General features: G+C 41.5%; 1 protein-coding gene across 2 annotated transcripts in view; it reads left to right on the forward strand.

Moving 5' to 3' along the window:
• PLA2R1 (phospholipase A2 receptor 1) overlaps positions 1–14,924 on the forward strand; it is a 113,947-nt gene that overhangs the window by 8,699 nt on the left and 90,324 nt on the right. For both annotated transcript variants that reach the window (XM_024735920.1, XM_024735922.1), the window contains exons 2-3: positions 5,987–6,370; positions 9,205–9,378. In XM_024735920.1, the coding sequence (XP_024591688.1) occupies positions 5,987–6,370; positions 9,205–9,378 (558 nt within the window). The remainder of the gene's footprint in view (positions 1–5,986; positions 6,371–9,204; positions 9,379–14,924) is intronic.

Consider the following 14,924-nt stretch of genomic DNA (forward strand, 5'->3'; position numbering starts at 1 on the left):
GGTTTATACGTCGGTTGGATTAGGTGCCACTGTCATGGTGTTATTTATTAAACACCTTTGCTTGCCTAAAATCCACCATAAAAAGAGGATTTCTTTAGGAATTGTTTCATTGTTTGTTTCAAGTGTTGTTGTTTTTTTTTTTAATCAAAAGAACATACATCTCACCAAGGCTTAACATTTCAAATCGTATCTTATTTACATAACACTCATACCCCAGCCCGTTCTAAGAGGAGCTATTTAAAGTATAAGGGGACACTAAAAGGCGGGTGGAAGTGATCAGAAGGGGTGCTGAGCATGAAGTGGAAGGGCCTCAAGAGGAACTTCCTGCAGGGACCCTCAGTTGGCACTCTTGCAACTCTAATCGCAGCCCCAGGCTTTAGACTCCAACCTCATGGTATCTTAGGGATTGGCCGGTATCTGACAGTGTATCAGATCCCTGAAGCCAGAAAACAAGTCATTGCAACTACCTTTTCCAGAATCCTCCCATTCTACCGAATACCAAATCCTGTCATTTCTTCCCTCTTTGAATTCTCTCTCTAGTGACTAGAGTCTAACCATTCCCTTCCTTTCTCATCACCACCAGTTGAACTGACACCTCTGTCTCTCTTGCCGGATCAAAGCAATAGCCTTCAGACTGTTCTCCATCCTGCACGTGGGCTGTCTCATCACAGCTAAGTGAGAACTCCTCCAGGGCAGGAACTTGGACATTTGTCTCATACCTCTACTCTCCTAAAACCATGCTGGGGACACAAAAATGCTCAATAAATGTTTTTATCGTATGATTTACCACCCTGATTCAGCTTCCACACCACAGCCTCAGTCATGCCTTCTCTTGTTCCAAAAATTCCCTTTATCTGAATAATATACAAATTTTTGAATAACATTTAAGCTCTTCATAAAATGGCCCCAAACCACCTCTTTCCAACTTTATATTCTACAACCACCAAACATTTTTAGATAGTGAGGCGCTTGTCACCCTAGAGCTAATTATTTTCATCACCTCTGAGCATTGATGACTTTTTGCTCTGTCCACAGTGCCCCCTGGCCCAACCCTTCACCTCTCTGTCTATACCTCCTGCACTACCTGAACTCTCCCTCTGTAATGAGGACAGGCACCCATGCTGGTCTAGTTCACCCATGTACCTCCATGTGCAACAAATATTAGGTCCCTATCAAATGTTTGTTGAATGAAAGTGTGTGTGTGTGTTCTTGTGAGAGAGTGACTGACTGATTGATTTCTCTGATCTTCTAGGCCAAAGTGACCCCTTCTAACTCCTGCCTTCCTCCTTATTGTGCTTATACCTCTTACGTCAATATGCATTTTGGCATTAAGTTATAGTTCTTCCTGTGCACTTCATGATGTACTCCCAGGGAGAATGTCAGTTCCTTGAGGGCAAACACTATGGCACATATATCCTTCTATCTGCAGGGCTCCTAACACACCACCATATTAGGTGCTCAATTAATGTTTGTTTGAAATTTCAAGTCTCCCACTTCAAATTATTTGGCAACAATCTACAGCAGCTCATTTTCTGCTTTCTAGGTTATAAATGAATGGATGTAAAATAGAGTTAGACCTATATGGTTTTCACTAAGTATATCAATACAAAACTTCTAAGAAAAAAATGGATTTGGAAAAAGAAATGTATAAGAATGATTCAGTTAAATAAGCTTTACAGTCCCATCCAGCGCTGAAGTTCATGGTTCTGGGTGTATGGGTAGGTAGTCTCCTGTGTTATGTCCATGTTCCTTCCAGTGCTCTCTGCTGTCTCCTCCCTGGAAAATGGGCCAGTACGTGCGCACACACACACACACTCTCCACCTAGAAAGGTCTGACGACACTGAGGCGCCATGTCCACCTCACACATGACATCACTTGAAGATCCAGTCAAGTGTTTTAAATTCTAGTCTATGTTCTTTTTCTTATCTTTCATCCCTTGTTTTTAAGGGCTCATTTTAAGTGCAGTTACAATGTTTACTTTGGAACTGATGGAACTCCCTTCTTTTCGTTAACTAGGAGACTTCCCATGATTCCAGAATGAATAGATATAGTTTTAAAGAACAGATATTTAGATAAATGATTCCTCTATCTCTGGTACCCTACACAGTGCCTTCCACATAGTCAGCAACCAGTGGATGCTTGTTCAATGAATGAATCAAGAAATAAATGAATAAAGAAATTCTCCTTCCATTCCTTAGAAATACATGTCATCTTGTGAGGCCAAAGGGTGGATCTAAAATCATCTTGTCTCGAAAGGAACTCAGAAGTAGAAAGTAGAGCCCCTATCTTCTATGGATTTTATTTTTTAAGGATGAAAATTAGTTTATAAGTTACTTCCAGTAAATCAATCCTTTTTCTCCTCCTAAACTTACAATTATGAAGGGAAGTATAATAGCATTTTACTGCAAAGAGATTTAGTAATTCTGGCAGTACTTCATTAATCACTTAATCAGTGTTCAAGCAGAACTGATGTCCTTGACATATATAATCAATCTTGATTCCTCCCACACTTGATCTTCATCCTTTTTTTTTTTTCTTTTTTTTTTGCGGTACGCTGGCCTCTCACTGTTGTGGCCTCTCCCGCTGAGGAGCACAGGCTCCGGACGCGCAGGCTCAGCGGCCACGGCTCACGGGCCCAGCCGCTCAACGGCATGTGGGATCTTCCCGGACCGGGGCACAAACCCATGTCCCCTGCATTGGCAGGCGGACTCTCAACCACTGCGCCACCAGGGAAGCCCGATCTTCATCCTTTTTGAAATCTGTCTACAGACACTAAGGATTGGTGGCTTATTTTCATATTATGTTTTTGTTAGAGATGACTCATATACACATATAATGATAATCTGAATATTGATACCTATATTGGGTTTCCTCATAGTCTATTTGAAAACAGTTGTTTTCTCTTCAGTGAATTTATGGAGATTAATGGTGCTAGGACCAGATTCTATTATAGCTTAATGGGAAAATGGGATTGGGCCGTTTTTTAGCTTAGTGTGACATATTATTCTTTTGGTGATGGCATGTTTATTGTTATTGGTAAGCCAGAGCTACTTGTTTATGATACATTCTGAGGAAATTTTCCAAAGCCACATCCTAAAGGCAGCTGGGCTTAGAAATATGATAGCACCCTAAAATTGAGCATCAGGGAGTTAAGTTTGTCCAGTATCTTCTGCTTTGGAAAGGTGTTTTTATGACCAGTGGTAGAACTACAAAAGCTCTGATTCTACCACTCCTTTTCTCTCAACACTTAATAATTTGGACATTTTAAAACATTATTTATTCACCTCAAATTTTAGTGATTTATAATTTCCATGTCCATTTACTTACAGACCACTCATTTACCCATCCATACACTGCTGGTCAACATCAAGCATTTCTGTCTTTCTTGTAAGAGAGCTGCAGTATAGACTCTACAGGTTGACAGTGTGGAAGATGAATAGATGAAGACTCAATTCATAATCACACATGTCTTTGGACAAATGAGACAAAGATTTTGTCACCTGGTTATTTGAGGAATATTTTTCCTCCATGAAAGGTGATAGCATGGTATTTCTGGATTGTTTAAAACTAAAAAGTCTACACCTACTATGGGCTGCAGAATCTAAAGTAAAAATGAGCTTTTGTGCTAATGCTACAAGTCTTTGAGGGTATGCTCAAATTAGTACTCTACAGGTGTTCAACCAGACCTACGGCTGGATCTGCAGACTAAGAATCAGGAAGCCAGAAGGACGGTAATGACAATAGTAACAACTCACACTTACTGAGGTCTTCCCGTGCCATGGTAGTGCATGTGGTGCTTTGCAAGGGTTATTTAATGGAATACCCTTAACCTCCCTATGAGGTGAGTATCATACATATTCCTAGTTCAAAGAGGAAAGGCAAGGCTCACAGAGATCGAGAAATTTGCCCAAAGTTACAAGTCTGGTCTGTGGTGGATCTGCCTGATTCCAGAGCTCTCAACCACCAGCCAGGTAGTCTACCCACCTATCTTAGGTGTATGAACTGAGGCCCAGAGCGCTATGGTACAGCCAGTGAGTGGCAGAGCTGGATATATTTGAACATATATATTAGATAGAAGCTAAAGTACAGAACAATTAGAGCAAAATAATTATCCTTTAGTGAAAAATTAATGGGACTCTGGGCTAGCTAGAAAGTTATTAGTAGATTACAACAGAAATTAAGGTTAACATTCTACCCAGGCATGAAAAGGTGAATAGGAGAGCTGGAGAGAAGGTTAATAATTATCAGAGTCCACACTGCATTGGCGAGAGGTAGATTTGATCTTGAATGACTATACTAATAACTACACAGACATGGGCTTCATTAGGAAAACAAATTTCCTGATCTAAATGAAATCTCCCTAAAACAGTTCATTCTCTGCCCCCTGCCCCCACTCCTTTCTCTTTTGTTCTGATGTATGGTGATCAAAGCAATTTTCTGACAACTATTTCAACTCCTCAAATATAGGGTTATAAATAAGGTTATCAATTATTACATGAAGTATAGCTTCCATTAATACATTGACAATCTTTTTTCAACAGTGTCTTAAGCGATTTGGGCTATTGTAAATCAGTTCTTCTTGGCCTGAGCAACTTTAGAAAAACAAAAAGAACTTTTACCAAAATGAAACATTCCAGTGCATGAGGACACTCATTCTGCGGTGTTCCCAATCTCTAGAAGGCTCTGCCTGCGTCCACTATGCCCCTGCCACCGCACACACCTGGCCCTAAATCACAGCCGTTTTAAGGGAACCTGATAATGTCCCTTTAGATTATTGAAGAATGGACAGGAAGTAAGATGTGAGAGCAGAGCCTAGTGAATAGGAGAACAAAAGAGCTCTTGGACCTGACCAGACAGTCTGCGCTGAGTAACCCAGCAACCATGAGCCTAAGTAAGCAGCAGCTGCTGGTGTGTTTAATCAACATCAAACATTTACTGAACTTCCACGATGTGCTCAGGACACTCTGAACTTGGACAAAAGAAATCAGACATGATTTCCACCTTCAAAAACCCTGTGGGAGGACATGTTCATAACTGTTGTGTAATAGATGCCTTCCAGGCCAGCGACCTGAGGTAAAGTCAGGTAGTGGACAGGTAGATACCACTAAGTCCTGGCTGGGCCCTGCCAGCTTTTCCAAAGGAAACTCACCCAAATCTCTTCTTCTGGCTCCCAAAGATTAGCGGCTCAGGGGTAGATCACAAAATGCCTACTTCCTTCACATCCCCATGTGGCCTGTGTGGTTTCAGTCCTGTCACAGTGCTCTTGCAACCTGTCATGTACCTAGGTGAGGGGCCTCACCTAGTGTCCTGGACATGTCTGCTGTTGCCCAACAAGGATGCTCCCAGGAAGAGTCCATCCCCATAGCATATGTCCCCATCCTTCCACACCTGATGGACCCAGCACAGAAGACAAACGTGGAGAAGCATTTTTTCTCACCAGCATCGCGTCTTATATCAAGACACAGAGCAGCCCTTGACTTCTATCCTTTAGGTTTTCTACCGAAATTTGATGGTGGAAATTTTCATTTCAGTGGCTCTTGACTCAGCTGCCATATTCCTAACATTCAGGCACTTGTCTGAAGAAAACCAAAGTGTCACCATGCCTCTGGGCACCCAATGTCTCTCCCTTGCAGCGCTGAGTATTATCACCAATCCCCGCTCTCTCTTCAGTTGTGGTGAGCTCCTTTTCTACCAGTACCATTCTGGAGTGGATTCACAAGCATCCCTTGTTACTGGAGGGCCAATGGCTGTCTTAGACCAGAGGTTTTCCATTAGCTCTAATAAGTCCATGTATGCTTCCCAAGAAACTCCTTTGTTTTGTGCAAATCAAGCCCCTGTGGTGGACCCCACACATCAACTTCAGATCTGTTTGCGACAGCTGTCAGTGTGACATGTCACAGCTCAGACATGCACATTGGGATCCTCCCGACACTGGTTAATTATATATGAAGATTCTATACCATATCTTCTATTTTGCTGTTTCAGATAAAGGGATCTTCATTATCCAAAGTGAGAACCTCGAGAAATGCATTCAAGCTGGCAAATCTACACTGACCCTGGAGAGTTGCAAACCACCCAACAAGTACATGCTGTGGAAGTGGGCTTCAAACCACCGCCTCTTTAACATCGGAGGCAGCGGCTGCCTGGGCCTGAATGTGTCTAATCCAGAGCAGCCACTGAGCATATACGAGTGTGATTCCACCCACATTTCCTTGAAGTGGCACTGTAACAGGAAGATGATCACCGGCCCGCTCCAGTACATGGTCCAGGTGAAGCACGACAACACGCTTGTGGCCTCCTGGAAATACCTTCATAAGTGGGTTTCCTATACGTCAGGCGGTGGAGGCATTTGTGAATATCTGCACAAAGGTAAAAAAGGATTTCAACCAAAGTACGCATGAAATGATATGTTTAGCAAGTTTGCCCGTAAGTAAAGATTTGTAAAATATATGAAAGAGGTGCACAGCCCCTAGAACCTCCAGACACTTCTGCTAAATACAATTTAGTTGCTTACTCGCTTATTGTAAAAGGATTACTGGAGTCTTGGAATGGGCTTGCTAAATTCTGCTAAAGAAACAGAACTGCGAATTTAAAGGTATTAGAGGAGAAAACACTTCAATAACTTTGGGAATCAATGGAAAGGAGAAAGAACAGGAGGACGAGGGAGAAAGAAAATAAAAATAGAAGGAAAAGATTTTTTGAAGTTAGCCTTTCAGGATGAAAATAAGAGCCTCTCCCGTCAATATTTCTTTTATTGTAGAAACTTTGTCCCATGTGTGGAGTGTGTCTGCAGAGCACCTCAGTGCCTCCTAAGGCCTGGCTGGCATCCGTGTGGTGGTCATGTTACAAGGCATTTATTTATTTAATTTATTTTTTAAAAGATTTTTGACGTGGACCATTTTTAAAGTCTTTATTGAATTTGTCACAATATTGCCTTTGTCTCATGTTTTGGTTTTTTGGCCCCGAGGCCTGTGGGATCGTAGCTCCCCGACCAGGGATCAAACCCACACCCCCTGCATTGGAAGGCGAAGTCTTAACCACTGGACCGCCAGGGAAGTCCCGTGTTACAAGGGATTTAAAGGCAGACTATTGTCAGGGGTTATTTGGTGTGTGCCGGGGAGTAGGAAAGCACGGTTTTGGTGGCGGGTAGGGGGAGGTGTTTTCATTTTCCATGGTTCTGTGATATTTGGTATTTTTAAACAGAGAAAGAAAGCACCTTAGTTCTGAAATTCTGAAACCTCAAACCTGTTTGTCAGGTTTTGTTTTGTAGCTCTCTTCATTCATTCATCCACCCATTCACCGTCCATCACACATCCATTGAACACTGACTGTTTCTGTGCCGGGCATCTGATTTACAAAGGCCAACAAGACAGGTGTGGTCCCTGCCCTCATGGTGCTCTGTAGAATTATGGCTTACTAAGAGCTTCTATTTCTAAGAATTCTAGGAAACAGAGCAAGGAGCTACCAAGATCTAAAGTAAGACTTTCTCCCGTACCTGCGAGAAATGAGTAAAGAGAGACAGCCAAGGGCAAGCCATTTTCAGGACTCACTACAATAAAGCAAGTGCTGCATACCAGCACACTGAATAATCTACAGTTCTAAGGAAGAACTTGGCATGTTGTTCCAGGTTAACATTTTAGCCATATGCCCACGCTTACGATGCATGCAGAGGAAGACTGAGTAGAAGGCAGAGGAAGGAAACAAGAGGATGTGTCCTGGTATACCAGTAGTTCCTAACAGCCTCAGCCTCTGGGGCTGGTGGTGTGGAGTGAGCTCAGGCAACACCTGCCCCCCACCGGCTGTGGGAGAGGGTGGGAATCTCCACAGCCAGCCCCTTCGCTCCAGGACCTACTGATTTAATTGAGGGTGGCCCTGATCTCCCTCACTATAGAAAGCCCCAGCTGAGTCATGAAAAGTTGTTGTTTTCTGCTTAAGGCCAAGGATGACTGATCATTGAAATACTCTGAGGGAGCAGCCAGCCGGCCACTCAGCAGGGCCATCTTTCTCCTAGACCACTGCAGGGGCCTCGAGCCGGGCATCCACTTTGCCCTCTCTCTGTGTACATTCTGTTTGCCACTGTGCACCCCGTGAGTCTTTAAAAATCGGATCATGTTGACTTTCCCGTTCAAAACCCACTGATGACTTCCCACCGCCTCCAGGGTAAAGGTCAAAGCCCATGATGTGGCAGAACCGGCCCTCTGTGAGCTGACGCTCCACTGCCTTCCTGGTTCTGCCTCGCCCGGGGCCTCCCTGCGCTTCCCCGTCCGCCCCGCACAGTTCTTGTCGCAGGTCCCTTGTGCTCCCCGGTACTTGCTGCTCCTTATGCCCCAAGAACTCTCTTCCAAAGACTTAAACCTCTTCCCCCAGTTCTTATTCAGAGAGGCCTGCCCTGACCACCTTATCAAAAATAGTGCCTCTACCCCTTCAAACACACACACACACACACACACACACACACATACACACACACACACACACACACACACAGAGTCATTCTGTTCTTACAGTATTTTGTTTTTCTTCATGGTACTTATCACTACCTGAAATTACATGTTTACTTGTATATTTGCCTTCTCTTTTTTTCTCCCCACTAGAACAGAAGCTCCATATGAAAGCCAACTTTTACTCATTTGTTCACTATTCCATCATATACCCAGTGCTGGACACATTAAATGCTCAACAGATGTCCACTGAATGAATAAATTAATAAATGCCTATGAACCTCGAGATTCAGTTGCTGATGGCTGATGTATTGGGGGACTGGAAGATATTTTAAAGTGAAATCTCCAACTACATACAATATCTTGAAATAACCAATAATGGAAAAGAATCTGAAGCTGTATACCTGAAACTAACACCATACTGTAAATCAACTATAGTTAAATAAAAATAATAATAAATAGATAAATTTTTTCTTCTCATCCATTCACAAATATGTATGCTACTGTAGCAGTGCACCATAGTGAATAAACAAGGAGATAAACATACAAACAAACCATTTATCAACACTTCCCCTGAACACAGCACTCAGCCTTGCACTTTTCCATACACTAGACACTGAAGTCCTGAGGGTTCTCTGTGGTAAAGCGAGGGCCTTGCCCAGTGTAGATTTTCAGTCAATAAAAAATGCATTCACTTTATGAAGTTTCCAGAGATAAAGCTGACATACTACTTAATTGATTTTGTCCTTTTCTTTCTCCTAGATTTGTATACCATCAAAGGGAACGCCCACGGGACACCGTGCATGTTTCCCTTCCAGTACAACCGGCAGTGGCATCATGAATGTACCCGGGAAGGGCGGGAAGACAACTTGCTGTGGTGTGCCACGACCAGCCGATACGAAAGAGATGAGAAGTGGGGATTTTGCCCAGATCCCAGTAAGAATAAAATCTAGTCTTCCCCATATGTCATGAAGGAATCAAGGATGATTAGAAAGTTATTGTATCTAAAGGAAAGCACTGAGATTGATCTACTAAAATCTGAATAAGCTCTTTGATTCCATTTATCCAGGCTTTGATTTTGTTTGTTTTTGCCTTGAAAAGACGATTCTGATGTATATTCCTTTTTTTCCCTAAGTTCCAAAGATGTTAATTAGCCATTCCTCATTAAGTTCAGTACATAAGGATGCTTTAACCGGAATCAAATTATAATACTCTGTGATCTCATTAATCCCAGCTTCCAGGAAGGATACTTCAAAACAAACCTGAATGTGTATAAAGCTCAGTTATCCTTCCAATCCACTCCCTCTTATGAGCTGCCTTAACTTCTCCATGTCCTGACTGCTTGCTTTGCCCATTGTCACGTCCAGGCATCAGCTGGCCCTTGATGATCTTTTTAAAATCACAGTCGCCCTTGTTATTTCTCGACAATGAGTTCTTGTCTTGATTCCCTTTCCTTGTTACTCGATTTCTAGCTATAACCTCAAAATCTTTTTCTCTACTTAACCCAATTTTCAAGGTCCAATGACAGCTGCAATGTTCTAATTTTTTTTGTCAGTTAGTACTTTATTATTTTATTGTATTTTCATTTAGCTTAAAGGTTTCCAGTGGTTCTTAAGTATTGGGGGTTATTTATATATACCTTCTACTTTCTATATTCAATTTCCTTCACCTTGGTTTCTGCAAGGCAGAGAATATAACTTTTGCAATCTCTTCATCTTCCATGCCTACCTTCCCTCCGCATAGTTAACAAAATGCCACAAAGAAATTGAAACAAAAAGAAACTGAAGAGATTAACTCCAAAGAATCTGATTTATAAATTGCCTGTTGAATTGTTTTCTAATCTAAGAGCCAGTACAGCTTAGTGAATTAGAAAGAGTGTAGGTTTTGAAATCGGAAAGACCAAGGTTGGCGTCCTGCTTCTTCCCAACAATGAGATCCTGAGTCTCAGCTTCCTCATTATAAAATGGAGATAATAACAGTACCTATTCGGGTTATTGAGAGGATACAATTAGATGATGCATCTAAGCCACTTATCACAGTACCTGGTACTCACCAGGATTACCATCATCATCGTCATATCATCATCAGGCCTAATTTATCCTTTCAGCATGTGCTTCTGAATCAATGATCCTACGTCTTTATTATCTGTCAACAGCACTAAGCTAAGCATAGTGTTAGGACTTAGGACCCTCTCTTCCAAGAACTTGGCCTCTAGATGGAATACAGGACAGACAGATTTGCTCCATGCCTGGAAATGCAGACTATATTTGACATGATGCTCTAGAATCACCTGGGGGATAGTTTAAAACATATATCCTTGACCAGTCCTGGAGATGCAGCGAGCGTTTGCATTTTTTTTTTCTTTTTTTTTTTTTAATGGTACGCGGGCCTCTAACTGTTGTGGCCTCTCCCGTTGCGGAGCACAGGCTCCGGACGCGCAGGCTCAGCGGCCATGGCTCACGGGCCCAACCGCTCCGCGGCATGTGGGATCTTCCCGGACCGGGGTATGAACCCGTGTCCCCTGCATCGGCAGGCGGACTCTCAACCACTGCGCCACCAGGGAAGCCCGAGCATTTGCATTTTTGACAAGTGGCCCAGGTGATCTTGTGGCAGATAATTCTTCATCAGATAATTCATAATATGCAGGTAGTTCTACGCAACATACATCTATATACATGGGTGATATCAAGACATTTAGCAACCAATCTAGTATGAGCTCTTGGCCAATCCAAGTGGAGACCTTAATGTGGAGGTTAGGAGTCCCAGAGGCCCACTGCAGGTATTAACCCCTTATCTGCTGTAATGTGAGGGGATGCTGAGGCAGCAAGAGGCACTTGAGGAGCTCAGGACAGCAGCTCTTCACCAACCAGCATGAAAGTATTTCATCATTTATTGACTGTCAGATCATCAGCCTTCTCTATCTGAATCTGAATGTCTGTATGGAGGTGTATGTGCATGTAATCCCTACACTGCTTGGATTCTTGAGTCAGATGTCACATTATTTACATCATCTTCTCTTTCCATTTCCATCTCCAGTAGATGTCATTATTAAAAGTAAAGAAACCAATACTAATAAGATTAACATGTATTTCACATGGCCCTAATACTGTTTTAAACTACACTATTCTCCTTGAGATTCTTTGAAGGACACTGTCACCATGCTCTGTCACTTTAGCCAGTTATGGTTTCCCAGGTGGAAGCCTGGGTTTAGTTGTGCCCAGGGCTTTTCAGTGCCTAGGCTATCTATTTGTTCAGCTTCCTACAGTTCAGAAGCGTCCTCCATTTGACAGCTTGCGATTCCAACTCTCCTAACCTTTACCACAACCAGCAGAGAGCATGTTTCTTTGTGCAGTGCTAAATTACAGTTCCAGTTTTCTTCCTTTCTTGTTACTTTTGGTTCCTGGTGGCCAACTTAAGTCAAAATGATGTGCCGGAGACTGGAATCTGAGCAAGCAGACAGTTCTTTCCATGGGGTCAAAAAGTGGACAGAACAGAGAGGAGTGAGTAGATTAAAGCAAAGATTCATACTTCTGTATCTCATCTTTCTTACACAGAACTTTTTTAGTATCTCAATGTAGAATAATGCCCTTTTTTAAAAACGTTGATTGTAAATGAGCACAATGTAAATTTAGTGCCAATAAACACATACAAAAACACACTAGCAGGGAGGGATATGATAAAACATCTGTCACCATAGATCTTCAGGAACAAGGATGATATAGAAGAATCTTTCTAGGTTTGTTTGGAGGCAATTCTGTGTCATACTATGTCCGTCCTGGTTGTGTGTCTTACACAGCTGGAGAGTCAGGCTTAGTTAGTTTGAGATATTTTTAGGGTACCAACCTCTGGGATGATCTGATTGCCCTGGAACCTTATTCACCTGATACAATTTTTATCAGTAACTTGAATGATGTAACAGAGCAGATAGGTACCAATACTGATGTATGACTGCCAACCTCGGCTTTGTCAGCAGTATTATTACGTGTCTCTTGTCATGCTGCTCTCTCACTCTCGGCAAGGGTCATACAAACCTCTCTACTCTCCCCTGACTTCTAACCCTGCCCTACATTCTCCTTCCCAACTCTTAAGAGATGACCTCAATCCCTGCCTCCCAAAGAGAACAGGATCCATCAGAAGGGAAGTTTTGACAACTTCCTGCTCCCAAGCCTTTAAGCCTACCCATCTCCTTTTTCTCCTTCCTGTGCAATAGTGGTCCTCCTCCTACCTAGGGCAAATCTCGCCATCTGGACTCTGGAGCCTCCCATCCAATCTTCTCCAACTTGTATCTCAGTGTTTCTCAAAGTGTGGTTCCAGCAGCATCAGCATTCTCTGAGAACTTGCTAGAAATGCAAATTACCAGCCACATCCCAGACACCTATATCAGACATTCTAGAAGTGCAGCCCCAGCAATCTGTGTTTTAACAAGCCTTCTAGGTGATTCCAATGCACACTCCTACTCTAACATAGATGAATGATGGATCCTTCTCATTAGCAGTTAAACCTACTCACATCTTAAAATAACATCTTAAAATAATACAACTCCTTCATCTCCACTTCAGCCTCCTGAAAATACCTCTCTCTCTCATCCCCTGCATAGACAGACTTCTCAAAAGAATTGTCTCCCCACCCTCACCTTGCTTTCGTTCCTCAGAGCAGTCTCTTCTTGGCTTCTATGAAGATGTATGCCTGACCTCCATTTCCACAAACCATTCATTCACTCTTTTCCACAAATATGTATTGAACACCTGCTATGTACCAAGCACTCAGCTGGGTGCTGTGATTATAACCACAAATGTGAAAGATGAAAGTCATGGTGCCTGCCCTAATGAAGTTCACATTCAAGTGAATGCTGCTGAAGGGCCTGATTTGACAAGGTCTGAAACTAAGTGTTTGCTGGATCTGGCGACATGGAGGTCATTGATGGCCTTGACAAGATATACTCTAGTTACAGATTGAGTGGGTTAAAGAGTAAATGGAAAAACAGAAGAGGAAGGAAGGAACACTTCCCAATTCATTTTATGAGGCCAGTATTACCATGGTACTGAAACTAAAGACATCAAAAGAAAAGAAAAACTACAGACTAATATCTCTTATGAATATACATGCAAAACTCCTCAACAAAATACTAGCAAACAGAATCCAACAACATATAAAAAGAATTGTACACCATGACCAACTGGAACTTATCCCAAGAATGTAAGATTGGTTGAAAATCTGAAAATCAATTAATGTGATACCTATATAAATAGGAGAAAGGACATACAATTATCTCAATAGGTGCAGAAAAAACATTTGACAACACATTACATCCCTTCATGAAAAAAACAAAACTAAACTTAAAACAGAAGAGAATGTCCTCAACCTGATAAAGGGCATCTCTGAAAAACCCACAGCCAGCATACTTAATGGTAGAAGACTAGATGCTTTCCCATAAGATCAGGAATAAGACAAGACAGACTATCCACTCTCAACACCTCTATTCAACACTGTACTGGATGTTCTAGCCTGGGCAAGTAGGCAAGAAAATTTAAGTCATCCAGATTGGAAAGGGGGTTGTAAAACTATCTCTATTTGCAGATGACATGATCCTGTATGCATAAAATTTTAAGTAATCCACTAAAAAAACTACTACAACAAATAGACTCATTCACAGGATACAAGATCAATATATAAAAATCAATTGTACTTCAATACTGTAGCAATGAACAATCCAGAAATTAAATTAAGAAAACAAATCCAAAAAGAGATGGAGAGAAAACAAATCCATTTATTGTAACATCCAAAAGGATAAAATCCTTAGGAAAAATTTAACGAAAGACATGAAAAACTTCTCTCTAAAAACTACAAAATATTGTTGAAAGAAATTAAAGAAAATCAAATAAATGGAAAGACATTCCATGTTCATGTAATCAGAGGACTTAATATTGCTAAGATGGCACTACTACGGCAATCTTTATCAAAAACCTAGCTGACTCCTTTGCGGAAATTGACAGGCTCATCCTAAAATTCACATGGAAATTCAAAGGACCCAGAAGAGCCAAAATAATCATGAAAAGGAAGAACAAAGTTGGAGGACTTATACTTCTCATTTTCAAAACCTATGCAAAGTGACTGTGATCAAGACAATGTGATACTGTCAAAATGAAATAAAACTGAGAGGGCACACTTATGATTAATTGATTTTTGACAAGGGTGCCAAGACAATTCAATGGGAAAACAATAGTCTTTTCAAAAAATGGTGCAGGGAAACTGGATTCCACATGCAAAATAATAAAATTAAACTCCTATCTCTCACCTTATAAAAAAAATTAACTCAAAATAGATTTTTAAAACTTACATGGAAGAGATAAAACTATAAAACTCTTACAAGAATACATAGGGGTAAATCTTCATGATCCTGAAAATGCAATGAATTCTTAGATATGACACCAAAATGCAAGCAACAAAAGAAAAAAATAGATAAGTTGAACTTCATCAAAATC

Source organism: Neophocaena asiaeorientalis, unplaced genomic scaffold (assembly GCF_003031525.2).
Source record: "Neophocaena asiaeorientalis asiaeorientalis breed wild unplaced genomic scaffold, Neophocaena_asiaeorientalis_V1.1 scaffold72, whole genome shotgun sequence".
In the NCBI taxonomy this organism is placed as follows: Eukaryota; Metazoa; Chordata; class Mammalia; order Artiodactyla; family Phocoenidae; genus Neophocaena; species Neophocaena asiaeorientalis.